Source organism: Phallusia mammillata, chromosome 5 (assembly GCF_965637545.1).
Source record: "Phallusia mammillata chromosome 5, kaPhaMamm4.hap1.1, whole genome shotgun sequence".
Classification (NCBI taxonomy): Eukaryota; Metazoa; Chordata; class Ascidiacea; order Phlebobranchia; family Ascidiidae; genus Phallusia; species Phallusia mammillata.
In genome coordinates, this window is record NC_137256.1 from 3102923 (window position 1) to 3121854 (window position 18932).

At 37.7% G+C, this 18932-nt stretch overlaps 2 protein-coding genes across 3 annotated transcripts; both read right to left on the reverse strand.

The window, feature by feature from the left end:
- Nucleotides 1-1888: 1888 nt before the first annotated feature.
- LOC145228080 (sulfotransferase ssu-1-like) lies at nt 1889-2880 on the reverse strand. Its single transcript, XM_080093058.1, has 2 exons — nt 2136-2880; nt 1889-2068 (listed from the first exon to the last, which is right to left on the reverse strand). The coding sequence occupies exons 1-2, from the start codon at nt 2859-2861 to the stop codon at nt 1889-1891; spliced, it is 906 nt and encodes a 301-aa protein (XP_079949184.1). The 5' UTR covers nt 2862-2880.
- Nucleotides 2881-7031: 4151 nt separating this feature from the next.
- LOC145230022 (uncharacterized) lies at nt 7032-18688 on the reverse strand. Of its 2 annotated transcripts, XM_080095373.1 has the most exons (24): nt 18556-18688; nt 18439-18486; nt 18091-18374; nt 17890-18021; nt 17558-17591; nt 17299-17491; nt 16771-16920; nt 16218-16493; nt 16038-16125; nt 15127-15301; nt 14343-14651; nt 13688-14012; nt 13234-13451; nt 12496-12610; nt 12313-12434; nt 11935-12049; nt 11426-11593; nt 10764-11117; nt 9552-9836; nt 9117-9338; nt 8896-9028; nt 8564-8698; nt 8103-8296; nt 7032-8027 (listed from the first exon to the last, which is right to left on the reverse strand). In XM_080095373.1, exons 1-24 carry the CDS (start codon nt 18669-18671, stop codon nt 7869-7871), a joined length of 4350 nt encoding a protein of 1449 aa, XP_079951499.1. In that variant the 5' UTR covers nt 18672-18688; the 3' UTR covers nt 7032-7868. The 2 variants fall into 2 exon arrangements, with proteins under 2 accessions (XP_079951499.1, XP_079951500.1); XM_080095374.1 differs by lacking the exon at nt 8564-8698.
- Between the last annotated feature and the right edge of the window lie 244 nt (nt 18689-18932).

The window sequence follows — 18932 nt, forward strand, 5'->3', positions numbered from 1 at the left end:
CACCTTCCGGTCATGCAATGCGTTGGTTTATGCTGGACACAATAGCAAAAAACATATATCGGCAAGCTTCGCACGTGTTTGGGGTGCATTTTTGTCGTCTAAATGTATGTTACGAATCAATGGACTATTATTCTTGTTATCTAAGACAAGTTTGTATGAACTGCAGGTTCAATATGTGTATTTCAGCTAAAATTCAGTGTTTTTTTTTCCCGCAAACCACTGCAGCATAGACGTTGGAAGACATGATAGGCACAGTAGTTTCGGAATACTTGCTTGTCTGCAACCTGGTCACGATTGACTTGACAAAACAATATCTTTAGGCAAATTATCTTGCCCTAGAGCCCATGTCAAACCGCTGTACCTGTTAATTTGATTGCGCACGCGTCGAGAATGCTCGGTGTGATCAGTTGCGGTTCGTCTATTTACCCATATGTAAGGAACTGTTACAGAATATTTTCGTATATACATTTTTGTGTCCATTATAATTTGGACCCGGTTTACATTCGGTAAAGGATTCTGAACGGACATCTCTAATGGTAAGGTCTATTTCAAATTGCTATAATTTTTTATGTTATATTTGTTTTTCTTCTTATGGGGAGGAATGAATAGTTCGAAAATGAGGGAAGGGATGAATGTAACAAAAAAGGTTGGGAACCACTGGTTTAATACATTAACAAATAACTAATTATGATTTACTTGAATAAATCAAGGGTTAAAATTGATTTATTTTGATATTGTGTCTATGGGTTGGTTAGACACATTACACATCCCACTGAGGCGAGTTGCTTTGGTAAAACTACTAACACAGGAACTCAAAGCACGCAGGCTTGCTAACTTCCGGTAGGTAGCGCACTCCGCACTCAAATAAAGACAGTTTACGTAAAAAATATTGACAGTTAGGGCTATTATGGTTAGTCTGAGGTTTCATAATTTAATTACAAAAAAAATTAACCTAAAAACCTAGTTGTTTATGTTAAATTTAGTCCCTAATCCTATCCCAGTTTCACTGTTTTTTAAATAGCTGCGGTATTTATTTACGCCATCCATCGGTATTTAGCAAACCGTCCCTGTGTTAGTAGCTCTACCTGTTGCTTAAGCCTAAATTAAGCAAACTAGTAACTGCTGCAATATGCAAATTATGTTTAAGGAAGTCACTTAAAGTCTTAAACGGCTTAATAGCAATACATAAACAAACATTATTTGATATGATGAAAACCTTATTTTTTAAAATATGCAAAAACTACAACCCAAACAACCAACAACGCGTTTTGCTATTCATTGATGCCAACGTACAGTCCTTTTTTATGCCTTACGAGAAACTTCATTTCAAAGCGTCGTTTCAAAACTTAGGACACAACACACGTTGCTAAATATTCTCACGAGAAAAATACCAGCCAATGTCTGTGTAAAACATCACCACGTTTCTACAAATACTGTTGTCATTGTCAGCTGAAGTAAAACGAATAGAAGGGAAGTAGGTTCTTACGCGCAACTGAGAAAAAAGGAGCGACGTAAACTGCCTGACTCGTGGCATGCGCGTGTTTGCTGTTGAACCGTAACATTTTTGTCCAGGCCAGGCAAGGAATTATTACCAGTTGGGTTGTTTGCAGACGCTTTTACTGGTCAGACTTATTGGCGTCAATAAGTTACAGGGTTTTGTACAAAGTGCGTAGTGTTCTCTTTGCCTTACCTTAAAATGATGTCGTCGTTTGAGTTCGTATCTTTAAGAGTTTACGTATTACAACAAGCGCAGTGCAAACTCAAGTGAGATTTTATTTTTCAAAAATCTATTAAACAATTGTATTAAAACCTTTTTCGATGAATTGTATTAAAACCTATATTGGCCCATAAATATGTACAGCAAATGCATTGGCAAAAGTCAAAAAGTTCAATTGTTTCTCCACACATTATCATAATTATCCCACAGCGAACTCCAACCACTTGGACCTCCTTTTTCTTTAATCAGATCTTCCATAATCTTTGACTGCTCTGGACACAAGTGGTTTTTCCAATCGCCAACTTCTCCCTTGCGAATGAATGGTAGACTTTCTGGTCGCTTAATTGCCATCTGTTAAACACAAAAAACAGAATGGCACAAGTTAAATACATTTTTGGTAACATTGCGATCAACCCACTATTTCTGCCGAGACGACTTTCATGCTGGAAAAGCTGCTCTTTTCAATTACTTCCTGAAGAAGTTTTTCATTCTCCTTCATGAGAGACTCGTAATATTTGTTGCCGAGAAACTTGGCGATCTTCAAAATCTCGCCCTTTGGATCAACTTTTAGATCTTCGTAAAGTAAAAACAGAATATTCTCTTCATGGCGCCGTTCGTACCAGTCAGCCACGTGATCAAAGTAACCCCAAAACTCGATGTCGCTTTTTACATAGCGATCAAACATCTTGCTAAAATCAAGATCTGGACACTGGTAGAGATCAAATCCCTTGCAGTGGTAGTAATAAGACACCATTGCATCTTTTGGATTGCGAGTTATGTACAGGTATTTTGCTGTAGGGTGCTTGGAAACCCAGTCGTACTTGTAATGATTTTTTACTATTCGAGGATACTTGCTGTCGTCAATATTGTCGGCAAACTCGCTCCCACAGAACTCCAGCATCGGAATCGAGTCCATCATGGATCCATTGATTTTCTCGCCTTCATGTATTATCAGCCAAACAATATTATGAAGCCAGGTTGTTCCGCACTTTGGGGCCGAACAGACAAAGATGTCGGTTGGTTTTGCTTTATACTGTAATGCCGAATCGAGATGTTTCTGTTCAAAACCGCCGGGGTAAACGCAAGTTTCCCCTGTTATTGGATGTTTGAGGTAAGCATAGGTCACATCAGTTGGATCGCTCATTTTTTTGACGGTAATTTTTACAGGTAGGCAAAGTATTTAGTTGCAAACTTGATGTTAGTTCTTCAAACAAATGCACAATCAAATAACCCAAGCAATTTGGAAAAAAAGTAACTTTTTCACATGTCCAGTCATACAAGAAAGCAAACGAGATAGCCTGAGTTGCTATATTTTAACACTTTTTCATTTCTAAAATCAACATGAAATGTTTGATGGCAAACTTCAGAACGCAATACTTCAATACAGATAACCCTTGCATGGTCAACAACGGCAATACAGTATAAACCGCATTTAGTCGCAATGTCAAGCTGAAACTACGTCGATCATTGCCACTCGCTGGGCGCGGGATAAAAACATTGCTATTCCCGCTGCAGTATACATTACGTTCAATGTAACTACCAGCACGTTTTAATAAAAAAGGCGGCACTTTTGTCACTTCACGCACCTGTTTCAATAGTGACTTTCAGCTGCATTCGTTCAGTTCCTGCGCGTGTTACAAAACTCTACTTTTGGTCTGTGCGTTTGATGCAAGTAAGAGTCGCCATAACCGCAGTACAGTACCGGCCTTTTTATCGAAGGTCTTATCTGTAAATCATCAACTTCGTTCTGCCAGTCCTAAAACACGTCGCTTGTTGTATTTTCACGATGCTTTTCCATTGTTTAATGTTTAGCCTGTGTGTGCATGTGTTGAACGTAACTAGATACCCAGCACAGTACCAGTCTTTCCATCACTAATCTCGTTTATATCGCCCCAATCACAAATCTTTTTGTGCCGAATTTCCCAACTCGTTCTGGTGTAAACACACGGGCTGAATAATAGAAAATTTTGGACTCACGTACCTGTCGTGGAGCTGATGTTGTCTTTTGTAACTTTTGAAGCTTACTGCAAGCACACTGAAAACACAAGTGCGATTTGTAGTTTTTCATCCAAAACCTCATGACATATTGCAATGACATGTAATTACACCCGTATTTGCCTATACTTTCAAATATACTAAAAGTCAAAAAAAGTTTGTTTGTTTATTTGCATGTTTGTCACGACACGCACTTACCTACCGTTTTAGCGATTGAATGACTTTGTCACGTTGATTTTTAATGTTCAACTTTGAGCCTGTGTTTTTGACAAACGTATCAGCTACTGAACCCGTCTTCTCAAGAAGCATAGTACCGGTCTTGCAATTGCAAATCTTTTTTGTGTCGCAGCATACTGACTTGAGTAACCAAAATGTTTTTAGCACTGTGCCATGTAGAAACATGTTGATGAAATTTGCTATAGTGAAACAAAAAACTACTGACAACAAAAGTCAAAGGGAACCAAGTGATCTCTGCCATCGGAGTATGGCCCTCTCAAATCAGCAGTTTTTATTTTGCCTATGGTCACCATCAAAATGTTATTCAATTTTCATTCCTTGGATTACAACCATTAAAAGAAATCTTGCTTTAACCACGACACGATGTACTATGTTATATATTTAAACCAAAGATAAGTAAGACGAGAAAAAGGTATATGTGACGGAAAAAAAAGAAAATGACAATTTCAACAACATATCTGCAAATTGAGGTACCAGTAAGTATAAGTTTCATTACCATATGACTAACAACTGTATAACAGGGTGGAAGCCTCAAGGTATGTAATCGTGCTGCTGTAAACTTTCAGTGCCGACGATTTAGTTTTTTGTTGGTTATGGTTGGCCTTGCTACGCCAATAACAGCAGCTATCATGTCAAAACTACGTTCGCGATGTATTGTACACAAAAACACTGCTGGTTGCATAAATGTAAGGTTTTCTGAACGTATAGTATCAATGTTTTTGTACCTATTTTTCAGTAATTCGATGCGGATCGCCAGAAGAGTATCTTAAAGAACGCAGAGCAAAGGCGACAAGTTTTTCATGTGAGGACTTTTACGGAACCCAAGTGCTGGTGGAATGTGTGAATGGGACCAGTATGGACGAGCAGCAGTTTCTGGAATGTGAAAACGACGGCAAATGGAGCGGAGAGCCTGGGTGCTTCTATAGCAAACCAATCGACGAAGATTAGGATAAAAATGTCTTTTTAGGATGAGTTTGCATTGCGTAAGGAACTAAATTGTTGAAAATGACTTTCAATTTCATGCATTAAGTGTCTACTTTAGATTTCAACGTTTACTGTCATCAAACATCATAAAATAGATAAACCCAGTTTCTTCATGAAATTTTTGTGTTATTAACCTAAATGACCATGTGTTAAAATACCACTGTGAAATTGGTATAGCGTTAGTTTTTAGTGGAGCTATGACCACTTAAAGGGTAATGTTTGTGTCAGCCCTAAGTTTGTAAACTAGGGAACAACCATGATCCCTGAAGGTGATGAGACAACGACGCCATCAGTTTCTGAATCCACAATGTCACCAACCGAAGCGGTCCAAACAACACGTAGGTCCAATGTAACTCATCAGTAAACTGGTCAATCTAAGTGAATACTAAATTACTTCGATTTAGAAACTCCACCGTCTGTAGCTGACCCAAAACATAGAAATGATGAAAAATCGTCACCTTTTAACTTGTCACTGATAATTCCTGTTGCTGTTGCTATAGCGGTGGTTATTATGGCAGCTATTGCGTACTGGTGTTACAGGTATGTTCGGTTAAGCAGTATTTATTGGTATATCGAAGTATGTATGTTTTCTGTATTTTTTTTGTCAATTGTGATAAATTTTGCTGGAGAATTTATTAAAAACCAACGACGTGTTTATATTTATTTGCCTTGCTATCAGCAAAATGTATGACACAAAGATTTGTTTAGTGCAGTTTTGCGGATTTTGTGGTATACATCACTCACAGACAGCCCATAGTACAAAACTGATTACGATTACCGAAAACAGGGGTGTGCAACCTTTGTCACTGTGGGGCCAAAAACAATTGTCAAAATTAGATCGCGGGCCGCACCTATGTATAACACTAGGTGATTTTACTTTGTTGCTTAATTCGGAAAAAGTATTCACCAAAAGGACATCGACGAGGCACTGCAATGTAAAGCTGTTCCCATGGCCGTCTTTATTTGTTCCTATGCTAAAACCGGAACAACATGGTTGCAGAATATAGCATGGCTTATTCTCCACCATGATATGCAAGGCTGTCTTCGTGACAACATTCCAATGTTAGAACTTGACGGTAGCAACTTTACAAACCAAATTGACAACACTGAGTATCCCCGCCTCATAAAGACACACATCAAGCAGAGCTGGGTACCTTTTCATCCAAAAGCAAAGTACCTGTACATCACACGTAACCCAAAAGACGCCATGGTTTCACTGTACTTTCACTATGAGGGTTTTCCACAATAGCTTGATGCAATCGATTTCGACAAGCTTTTTGATATGTTCGTGCAAGGTGAAACTAACATAAACGGCTACTTCGACCACGTGACCGAATAGTACGAGAAGCTCAATGAAGCAAATGTTCTGTTTCTGCTCTACGAGAATTTGAAGCAAGAAGCAGAAAGTGAAATATTGAGAATTGCAAGGTTTCTGGGCGAGGAATATTACGAGGCGCTGCTAAAAGAGGACCGGAAACTATTGAAAGTCATTGTGGAGAAAAGCAGTTTTAAGCACATGAAAAACAACAACGTTAAATGGGTATGACTTGAAAGTAGCCAATTTAAAATCATATTTATGCTGGTCCATGTACAAATTTACAAGTAAATTTTATAGGAGACCTTTAAAATGTCCATCAAATAGGCTACGCTATATTATTTTTAGGAAGTTGAGGGCCGCAGTCTAAAACCAGTTCTTGGCCTGCTTTATCCAAATGTATTTTTTTATATAAATGAAAATTTTTGAAGATTTAATTACTTTACCAAAAACACACAAGATTTAAAAGAAATCTCGGGACTGGTACACATTCTTATTGAAGATAAGCTGTATTGCAAGAAGTCCTACACCTATGTGCAAATGTCATCACATTTAGGTGGCTCTGTTGGGTCATTTTATCAATATTAGTTGTGGCTTTTATTGATTGTATCGGGCAACCTTAAGCTGAAATGTTTTTGTGGCAATTTATGACGTATTTACACGCCTGGGTGTTTTCCTTTTAAGTCGCCTTTTAGTATTTATGGTTTTGCTTCTGGTGCCTGGGACTAAAACAGTTTTTTTACTACAATTTTCAAATTCTACTACAGATCGATAAATCTCCTGTTTAAATCCGGATGCTTTTATTTCGCAGAACGTCACTTTCGCATTTACTTTCGACAAAGATATTCAGTTTTGTTTGTCGGAACATTCACATGTAAAAAATGGCGTATGCGGGTGTCAATCAGTATTGGTAAAGCATTAGGCTGCACATCGATGTGAAATCTTGGGGTTTAGCTACGGTTTAGCGGTTGGTCAAATCATTTATTTCAAAATTAGGAAAGTAGCTTTTTTAAAAAAGGGGTCGCTTTGTGGGCTTGTTATCATAACTCATTAAACAAGAGGACACTACTCCTCTATAGTGTTTGTTGCTTGATTCGTGAAACCTTCATAAATATTAGCTACCTTTGGTTTAAACCTCATGTAATGGAAGAGGCACTTGTAAGAATGTCGCGATTGCTGTGTAAAAAAGAACAAATGTATGTATGAAAGGCGAAACAATACTGAATGGGAAGTTACAATTATTTGAAATAACTACATAATACGCCTAAATACGCAAAGAGCATGAAAAAGTTTAAGAATCACCCAAAGGGGATGACACATAAATAGGCTACAATGTTACCTCTATTAGTGTGTAGGAAAGTTTGAAACGTATGTTTATGGCTGAGGTAACAACGAACGACATGGAACAATAATAAAAAGTTCCTTATGAAAAGTCCTACAAACAACAATAACATCCTTCTTAATGCTTCAGTTGTCGAAAGAGCATTACATGGCTATAAAAGTGGAAAAAATAAGCTATTGCACTAAATGTATTTTAGTGAATCGGCCTAAAAATGTACAACAAATCAATATATATATGTACAAATGAAGAAGGAAACAAAGTTAAACACGCTACACAGTTTACGAAACACATGAACAGAAATGAAACCACCTTTTGACGACTCCCCTGTCGCGGAAAAAATCTCTTGCTGCTCGATCCCTGCGCCTTCTTGTGGCCAATATATCCTCCAAAAATTCTGTCTGGAGGTCGCTGTCGTCTAATCCGTTAAAGTGGTAAAGCTGTACAACAAAACAGTCGCAGTAAATAAATTATCACAATATATATTGTTTGTTAGTTTTTAAAAATTGACTAACAGGGATTTGACAGTTGTTGAACGCAAATGTGTAGAAATGATTGCAGTCAGCAGTAAAGGGGGATACTGATGATATCAAGTCGCTGTCGTTGTCTGATTCGAAAGGTGATGATGTTGCGCAGTTCGACACTGGAGTCTGAGAATTGCTGTCCGGAGTAGCTGTAAGCCACGAATTATTTTCGCTGGCGACGCTGTCTGAAACGGAATTGAAAATTTTAATAAATATGCTAAAAGACCTTGCATAGTGAAAAGTTGGACCGATACAAATTGACCGATAATCTTAAATTTTTTTAACGCAGCGCAATGACAGTAAACATGCCTAAACACAACAGCGTGTGAAAAAATGTTGGTATTGTGTACATTAACAACTGCATTAAAGCCAAAATATTTAGGCCAACACATCAACCTTTTTTAAACATGCTGACTTATAACTGCAAATACAATAAAAAAAGGCGGATTTACCACAGCTTGATGTCAAACTGTCGATGCACTCGACCAGTTCAGGAAGCTGGTTTTTGGACGAGATGCGAACAAACACGAATCGAATTGTTCCTCGACCCAACATTTCACTGCACACCTCATGAGCCTTTGTTTTTACTAAAGCATAAAACAGACATTGCTTGAACTTGTAAATAGATATTTTAGGTAGCTACGTTGGTGCGGGTTACTCTCTTATTAATAACCAAAAACGAACTTAGTTTTGTGTATATTTGCCGGTTACACAAAACGGAAAGTTTATGGAACTAAACATTTTGTTAACCCATGTAAACAAACGAAAAAAATGAAATATTTACCATCCATGGGATCTACTTTATTTTCAAGCATCTTCATTACTCTTGCGAGAAGCTGTTGACCTGAGAATGATTTCTGTTGTCGGCATAAAAATCGTATCATTTCACCGCTAAGAGGTTGGTTTGGGTTTTTGACCTGACGCAAAAATATGCTGTTTTATTCACCAACAAATGCAATTCTCCAAACGTTTTCTTAAAAATTTTAATTTTTTTTCTAATTTTACCATAATTTCGGTGTGGAAACCAACAACTTTGGGCGTCGGCATGAGAAATAGTTCCAGGATTGAGAGTGTTCCCTGCAGATTGTCTGACATTTCATCGACGGTGAGAACTTTTACAGATGCGAATTCCTTCAGCAGACATCGATACAACACAAGCAGCAGAAAGGCCCGGGAGTGAGCTGAATCCCCATGATCTTTTAACGATCTTGTGGCGTTACCAAGTTTCTGAAAAAAATGTTTAAAAGCGTTTCTGAACAATGTGAGCGTTGCGCTACAAGTAGCGAAACTCGAAAGCACTATTCCTCAAACCTGCTACAAAAACAAATTTTTTTTAAACCAAATCAAGCTTTTAAAAATTGAAAAAAACTGTCTTACATTTACCCAAAGGCATTACAGAATTATACTTGATTAAGAAACTCTCTTTTGTGTAATGCGTACCGATATAAGGTGTTTCCAAAGAGTTTCCTGTACAACTTCGACTGGATGACCACAGAACCATTTTAGGCTGATATTGAGAGTTTCACGAACAGATGCATTAATCTGACCGCAATGTCTCTCACATGTGACCAGATCCTTTTCAAGGCTGGATCTTGTCAATCTGACGTTGTACGTGAATGTGTTTAGGGTTTGTTCAACCTTTTCCACTAAAAGCTGACCGATCCGGAAGCCCCACATACTGGATAGCGACTGCAATGTGGTTGTGGCATATGTTTGGACGCTGGACTATAAAAAACATATTTGAAAAGTGTGTATAATAAGCAGTGCGTAGAGCATACGTTTGTCCATTAAAAGTATGCTTGTTTTGATTAACGTCAACAAAATTGTTCAAATGTAAACAACGGTGCTTAACTGTTATTTTCGTTTACCCTCTGCTTTCGAAATTACAATTTCACCCTTATTTCTTTGTAACATCTAAAGTCTAGAGCAATGGTTTTTAACGTTTTTTTTTAATTATTTTTGTTACCCCTAAAAACAACCAAATTAACCTTTTGTTCTAAAACTAAAATTCCTCTACCCTCACAAAAGGATAATGATATCGTTGAGCTAAAATATGATGACGTAATTACTCCCACTAATGGTAAATTAACTATTTGCAGGTAATTACTTATAGGTTAAGAACCACTGGTCTATACAGCTCATTTTTATAAAAAAATATATATATCAACAATATGATGCTAACATGCATAACGTTGTAAACATCAAAAACCAGTTTCCTTACACATTCCCCCAAAGGCAAACTTTTACCATTGTGTGTAACAGGCGCAACATATTACATACACTCTGTACCAGCACATAGACCGAAGTTGGCCCGAGAGGCATGTTACGTCAAATTTTAAAATAGGATGCTTGTTTGAAAGTCACATCAGGGGCATCAGGGTTCGACAACGCAGCGTGCCAAAATACTCGCTTTGGCAAAATGATAATATGTTCGCGTGCCACAAGTTTTATAGCTAGTGATTTAAAAAACGATTAGAAAGCAAACAGGTGTATGTTGCGTTTTTGGTATAGTTACATTAAACCTTAACAAACTAAACACAAGCAATGTAATAATTCCCATTTTATAAAACAGTGTTGCAAAGTGACGCAAACATCTTTTTGCATGGGTTAAAAGGGTTGCCGTCCACCAAACTAGGTACGTAATGTACTTACCATGGTGTTAGCAAATACGCCGACAAATGATGATTGGGTGGTAAGACATCCCTCCGTGGCACTTCGAGGGCGCTGTAAGTCCGTTGATTTCATTACACATTCCTTTACATTCGAGCAGGTAGCTGAAATTGGCGAGCATTCTCTACCATCATTTTCTGGTGTGTGGGTGGACACATCAGCTTTGACTTCATCGCCATCAGGATTTTTATCACCTCTATGTTTTATTACGTCGCATGAGGCGTTTGCAAGGTGTCCGGGGTCAGTTTTTGTGTTGTTATTGACTTTAAGAGGTTCCGATACTGCTCTGCTTCGAGACCTATTTGAAACGTTGCTCGCCTCAGAAGGGGCGTATTCCTGAAAAGGAATGAAGATAAATAAAATGTTTGAAACAAAAGAAAAATATGCGCAAAACTGCACTGTACAGAACTACTGTATAAATCTGCATGTATGTTTCGTTGCGCACGTTTTAACAGCGTGATAAACACACGGATTTTGATTGCGCAATTAGACTGATTTTCACTAGGGAACGCTTGCCCCACAACTGCAAACGTCTAAACAGGGTGAACTGAGGGAATCCATCTCTGAAATTACATCCACATACATGAATGTGTTAACCATCAAACCATAGTTTAGTAAACAGTATTGATTTTGCAAATAAATACCGAATCATAAGCTTTGCCGCCGACGGACATGGTAGAACCGCTAAATCCACGCATCGACGTCCCGGTCGACAAAGTAAGCAAAGGAATATCCAGAGCCAGTGAGAGACGATCCCAAATTGCGTTCAATCCCTCACAAATTAGAAACACATTGTTTGACCTTCGGGCCATCTGGAAACACAAACAAATCCAGTTTATTCACGACTTAAACATATGCTGTACAAAGCAGTGATTTGTTTTTAAAACCGCCGGCATCTCCGCAAGATACGACCTGGTGATTTCCGCGATAAAACACGAAAAATTAAACTGCGGTGTTAACACCGGTGCATCCGCTTCGGGGCGTTTGGAAAATCATCAGCAGTCAAAAGTTGGGTCACTAAGTTGGTATATTTTGATGTGTATTTTACCACTAACTTTATTTAATACTGATCAGACGTAAACATGAGATTTCAAAACGTTGCACTAAAATGAATAAGTTTTTGATAAGCAGTAATAACATGCTTTGGTCTCACCTTTCCATACACAGAATTTCGCTTTATGAGGCTTTCTTGTCCCACAGGATCAATGCAAGGCGTTTTGTTGTTTCTCATCTGATGACGACAGCAGTCTACAGTTCCATTTCTCCTTCTGTGATAACGTAAATGTCAAAAAGCACCACGAATGTTGTTTTCTACAAAGCTAAACGTTTAAGTCGGCTTTGTAAACACATAATACCCCATCATTAAAAAATGTTTAGAAAGGTGACTGTTAAATGACCGTTAAGAGATAAGTTTCTACAAACAAAATTTCAGTAAAGTGCCCTGGTAAAAGTTAAAAATATAAATTCGGAAAAGTAAAATGTGCATTATGGTGTAGGGTTATACTGTTTTGTGCTGTTGTTTTCATGTTACCTTTCTTTCAGCTCTCGCCGCCTTTCCCTCGAAACAAACTGAGACACGTTGATTTTGGGAAAAAGACACAGGTCAAGGTTGAGGGTACAATCACAGTACTGGTTGATAACCGAGGACATGGCCTGGAAACATAATGTTGGCTGACATTCGAGTTACTTTTGACATGCAACTTACAAATCTCACCGTAAATACTGCGGCCACAAATGTGTCTTTGTTTGTTAAAATCGTCCGGTTTTCGCTCCACTGCTGAGGTAGTCGATATATTACGTCGATCGTTTGCGCAGAGAATGCAATAAACCTTGATAAACATAACGTATTTGTATCATTTGATTATTTCATGCCGTGTGTTTTAATTAGTCCATTTTTAAACACTTCAAATATCTTTAGCGTTTTTGTGTAAAAAACTCTTTGACTTCACAAACGCAAAAAGCGTTTGTGCTAAGCATGACCCCGTCTGCTAGCTGAGGCTCAACAATGTTGACACATCTACACATTGACCTTTGATATTGGTTGTTTATTAAAGGCCGGTGTAGTTTGCTATTTGCGTTGGTTGCAAAAGTCGCGTGATCATCTGCAAACAATGACACAGCGAAAGCCATCAAAGGGCAGGGCTGGACAATTGGGCAAACAACGCAAATAGTACAAACAACTAAAAAGGCAATAATGCATTTAAAGAAATGCAACCGCGGCTGGAACAAAGAAGTACTTTAAAAACGGGTTTGAGTTGTGCCTAACGATACGATTCATAGGCAGCTATAGACAGCAAGTATGTGTTGGTGTGTAAAAACAAACAATAATACACAACAGTCAACTTTTCTTTTTTTCAGTATAATGGTTTTAACACATATAACCCTTGTCTTGTTTGTGTTCGGGGTCCAATAGGTTAAGCACTCGACTGTTGGTAATTTTAGTACTTCTCACCTGTTTACGAGCACCAGAAAGTCGACAGCAGCGCGAGAGCAATCAAATGACGTCGTTGCAACACATTTTAAATCTGCGCCTCTAGTTTCGGTCGTTTGGGCTTTCTTTTGGCCTGTAGTATTGAACAGATTTGAATCTGCAAGTGTTGATTCGGCGTGATGCGGAACTTCGCTCTGACTGTGACTGATGATTGTATTCATGCGAAGTCGATTTGCGCCCTAAGCAAATAACAAATAATGCAAAGTTCAGGAGCATGATGTAATTCGCACCTCGCACGACATCTTCTTTCTTATACTAAGCTATTAACAAACTTTGGCTACAGCCTACGTAGGCGCAGTTAAAGTTTGTTTAAATCCAAAGCTAGCAGCCATCTTTGACCAAGTAGAAAAAGGCACGTTGTTTTGTGGAAACATTACGCGATAATAAAATCTAGAATTCACATCTAAAAACGTACTTGTGGAATTTCCGGTGACTCCTCCTTCACAGGAACTCTGTTGCCAGATGGAGGTTGTTCGACGCGAGTGATGATGCAATCGGAACTGCTATCACTGCTCGTTTCATCGTCTGTGGTGTTTCTCGACGAGGAAGACAAAAACGTTTTGATGTTGACCGGTTCATCGTCCCTCATACATTGCAGGATAAAACCGCTCATCTTTTGAGACATACACTTGACCCAGAGCGGGGTAAATTTTGAGCAGACTTCCCGCCACGACCGATCAATGTCAGCCAATTGCAGTTTGTAGCCAGTTTTAAAGACAGCCATTTCGAATTCTGCCAATCTGTGCATGAATAAGCAGTTTAGTAATGTTAAATATCAAGTTCAATAGCTGACAGGCTGGGCGCAAGTTTTGGCGTTTGTAAGGCAAAACCTGGACGTTGGGTAAAATAAACTAAAGGCCAAGGCACATCACTGTGTCTACCGTAAATCATGTCTGCGTAAATTAAATTATGTCCAACTGGAAAACTTGGGCAAAAATGGAACAGAGACACATATTGATCCGAATCGGGAAAGGATATTACAAATCCAACGAATGTTTGGAGTGTTTGGTTCTTATTATTTAGCTGGCGAAACACTTTAACAGAATAAAAAGACAAACAAAAGTACTTACTTGGAAGCAATAACAACCGACGCACAAATTTCTTGCTCGTCCTCAAACATTTCCTTTGACATTAACCCCTCGCCCATCATTGCAACATCGTTTAGAACGCAGTCGTACAATACAGATGCCCTCAACAGTCCAATGTTTTGTATGTACCGTTCAAATATTGACTGGTAAATATCGTGCACCTCTTGCAGAAGGGAATGTGTGGCGTAGTTGACGGCACGCAGCAATTTTAAGCTTGCCGACTGACCACACGGATCATCGCAAGCGCACCGAAGTTGCTTGCGGGAAATGTAGTCGTCTTTAATGGCACATCTGTACAATAATTATTTTATTTATTACGATAGTGACAAAAATGAAAGAAATATAAATAGCTAGTTTTGCAAACGCAGGATTGAGAGATCTAAATAAAACAATGGACCGAGAATTGACAAATCATTCTTGGTAATCTGACTATTCAAGTGCACATATATTTTAAGTGCAAATAGATTAAAAAAACATTGTAGTCATAAACAACTCGTTACAGCTTATTTAAGGCCCTTTCGACAACCAATGGACACTGATCAAAAACAGAACATTTAAAGTTTATGTCAGCTTGCATGCTAGTAAATCTATATTGTACGTACTTGTCATATGACACTAGGGGGTAGCAAAGAACAATTTAATGCAAGATCTTGCGCACTAAACGTACATGCGTAAATGCTTGACGTTAAGAAATTGCCTGTCTCGCAAACCACAGACTTAAAACATCGCATCAAACCGCAGTTTAACAAAGCCAACAGCCACCTACTCGAGCCAGCGCTGAACGTAGTCGCACAAATCCCTCTCCGGTGCATCGCCAAACTCGGCCTGAAACTCGTAGCATTTGCTGAGCAGGGCCAGGACCGACGACAATTGTTCGTGGTCGGGTTTCCACTGCGACACGAATGAGCACATGAGCTGCTTAATCCACTCGATCGCTTGAGCTGCAGAGCGATTGCAATTATGTCAGGCGATGCAAGGTTAGGTATGTTGCAGTTATTCTGTACGCCAGACATGAAACTTCGTTTGTACTAAAAAAAACTGTGCCTTTGCCGAAGATCGTTTGAGTGGTTTACCAACAGTTTTTAAATTCGCGTATTGTCGTTCGAATAACTTTAAATCGTTCATGAAAAGAAAAAAATATTAGCACGATACCAAAGTATTCGCAAAATATTTAAATGAGTCAAGATTAAAAATTGTGCGAATGAAAATCAGGTAACAGGTTAAGCATGGGTTGTTTAATGCAGACAAACATAAACACGGTCTGGCAGTTACCCGATTGCCTTGCGTCATGTGCCCTATATACACAGTACAATGCAACTGCAGCTATAAAACCGCAAAGTTGCGCTATCAAAGTGAAATGTTAGGGGCCCACACTCGCTCGGTACAATAGTATTGCGACAGCTAAAATTTAAAATCATGTGATACGATAGTAAACAGGTCGTTGTTAGATAAAATGCAAAATTTCAGTTCCCGAGGGGCGAAACATTGGTTAAAACCCTAAAAACAGCACCAATCAAAAAGCACCATGTGATTGCATCAGACGAGCGCAAAACATTCGTAATAAATTGCTAACTATGTTTGTGAATGGAAAAATTGCAGGTGTGATGTCATTCAGGCAGTTAAAATAAGCAAACACAAACTACAATGATGCAAATTTTGAACATGTACGTTTTCTACCTGTAAAATCCACCATAAACTCCAACTCTGATCCTAAAATAACGTTTTTTGACGTTTTGTCCAAAAGCATGCTCATCAAATCTGCCAGCTAAAACAGAGGATTAATACATTTTTTAAATGTTGATAATATTTCGAACTTTGACTTAAAATACGAAGTCGAAATTGACTGTTATGGCTTACCCGCTTTTTTATCACCCACAGAACAATTTGGTCACCAAATTGGAAAATTCCATCTTCACAACATAGTTTTATACACTGAAGGAAAACTACGTGCTGCGTAACGGGGTTTATTCTGAAAAGGTGGGAAAATTCGCACAACAAACGCTCGGCTTTGGACGGCAAAAAAGAATGGTTATTATGAGGCGATGATGTAGATTGTGGCAGGTCGGCGTCGGACAGAGCACGTGTAACGCTGTCATGTTTTTCAGCGTTATAACCAGCTTCATGCGTAAGTATCTGTAATTAAAGTAAATTTAGCAATACAGTGGTATATTTAACTCCATTTGTTTTGTCAAAAACCATAAAAATGTACATGGGCCAAGTTTAAAAATCGTTTGATGTGTCAATGTTTAAAGTTAAGTCAAGTAATTATCTGTACAAAGAACAATATGTTTTTATAAGCCCTTTGTTTTTACAAGCTATGACAATAATCAATGAAATGAATGATTCATTTCAAAGCAAATACAAATTCATACAAACTGATACAATCTTAGTGTATCATTATCAGGATTACCTTTAAAATAAGGCTTTGATAATCCTCAACATGATTTCTGCAGGTCTTCCCAGCTTTATGAACACTCTTGTCAGATGGAAAATTGTCTCCCAACAGTTTGAAAAGTGTTTTCTGTTCTTCTTCATACCATTTTTGATAATCTTCTTTGGTCTAAAACACATTTATTTAGTTTTGAAACAAGGAAAGCTTAGAAAAAACTCAATGTAAAATTGTCATGCAAAACAACACTTTGTACACAGGGTTTTTTTTAAGGTTTGGTTTGGGTGACCGCTAAGTAGTTTTAAGAGACCGCAAGTGTTTCATTTAAATACCAAAAAATAGCCATGTTTGCTTAAACGAATTATTTATACAAATTTTGGGAAACACCTTAAAAAAACACTGGCTGTACATATTAGCACTTAAGAAATTCTTTTTATTTTAATTCTTTTTGTTCATCATTTGTAGTATCAGAAATCTAATAAGTGGTTCTAATTCTGTTGTAACAAAGATTTTTTTTTAGAAATAACAAATAAATCAATCAATGTTTACCTGAAATTGATCTGCTCTATAGTAGGGATTTTCATTTGATTCAAGTTGGCATAATTGTGTAAATAGTTGTAATCTCATAATTTTGTCTGGATTGTTCTCTTTGTCCAAAAGTTGTTTTTGATATTGATAATGCTTGTTTTTGCCCATGTTGTAAATGATGCGCAAATATCTACCCAGTATTTCTTTTACACGCCTAAAATTTAGCAATTGCATAAAACATATACAACATACATTAATTTTCAACACATCAAAAGCATACCTGGCATTTTTGTGCATCATTGGAACCTCCATTGCTACACACACAAAATTGTTGATAAATGTTTTATTATTAAAGAGCAAGTAAGGTTGTTCAGCATATCCATTCATTTATTTATTTACGTCTATTTATACTTGGAGTACCAAAACAGTATGTTTTTTTACTGGCAAAATCAAATTTCGGTAAAATCGCCAACTGTTTTGTAAGTCATGCACATAATTCAATGCAACAATCATATAAAGTGAATAATCCATCTAAACCAGGGGAAAAAACCTTGACTAATTGGAAATAGGACTAACCAAACTTAAAAAAGTATAGGACTTTACAACATATACCTGGGGTTTGTGCTGTACATTGGGGTGCAAGAACTGGGTTTTGAACACAAATTGAGGCAGCTATGTACACTTCAAATCCATGTCCAGAAAGTCTTCCTTGTTTGTTAAGTTCTGCATGTACATCCAGGTTTCCTTTGAACAAGTGGTACATTAGTAACAGTTAACTCAATAAAGGTCTAGCGACATTTAATTTTTAGATACCTGTGCTACTGAAGACTTCATCACTGAAAATGCTGGAGATGTCACTGGTTGTTTCAGAAACATCAGAAAGATTTTTTTTTATTGTTGAAGTTGGTAATGAAACTACAGAGTTGCGCTTTGAGTGTTTTTTCCTCTCATACAATGCTTGCAGCCTTGTTTCACTTTGACTGGATCTTTCTCTTGAACCAGGAAATTTACTATTCGCAATGTGTGGCAGCATGGTATCTTGAATTTCATCAAGTGGGCACTGATGAAGTTTCACAATTTTTTCAAAGTTGGAAAATCTGTAAAACCACATTTTGCTTTAACTTGAATCAGAAAATCATCAAAACTGTTGCAAATATATACCTGAACTTTGAGAAGTATGCCAGGGTGGATTTGATACATGTTGACTGCCTATAGAAAAGAAACATAAATTTAAGAACAAGTTTTTCATTTATCTTTAACATTTACACTGTTGCCTACAGAGAAATGGTTCCAACGGAGGTCGAATACTCTTCATGTTCATCTGCTTCCATAATTTTATCTATTACTTTATAGCACAACCTTTGTTGGTCAATCAATCTTTGATTATAATCCATGTTTATTTCTAATACAAACGACTGAAAATGAAATAGGATTAATTTTTTGACTATACATGCAGTGAAATCAGTTGAGATTGTTGACAACTTTGGGGCAGACACAGTAACACTAACAATGCACGTGATACCAAGCCTGATTGCACAAGTCATAACAAGCTCAGCTTTGCATGTCGGCATATGTAGAGGTAAAAGTTAATTATTAGCTCCAAATGAGACAACGACGCCCTTTTTCGCGTTTACTGAAACACCTGACAAAGTTAC

Excerpts from the sequence above, each read along its gene's own strand:
- LOC145228080 (XM_080093058.1), bottom strand. The coding sequence starts at position 2,861 with ATGAGCGATCCAACTGATGTGACCTATGCTTACCTCAAACATCCAATA. Across the intron at positions 2,069-2,135 it reads AAGTCGTCTCGGCAGAAATA|ATGGCAATTAAGCGACCAGA; the intron begins GTGGGTTGATCG and ends TGTGTTTAACAG.
- LOC145230022 (XM_080095373.1), bottom strand. The coding sequence starts at position 18,671 with ATGGATTATAATCAAAGATTGATTGACCAACAAAGGTTGTGCTATAAA. Across the intron at positions 13,452-13,687 it reads AGTCACCGGAAATTCCACAA|GGCGCAAATCGACTTCGCAT; the intron begins GTACGTTTTTAG and ends TTATTTGCTTAG. Across the intron at positions 9,339-9,551 it reads TTTGGAAACACCTTATATCG|AAACTTGGTAACGCCACAAG; the intron begins GTACGCATTACA and ends CATTTTTTTCAG.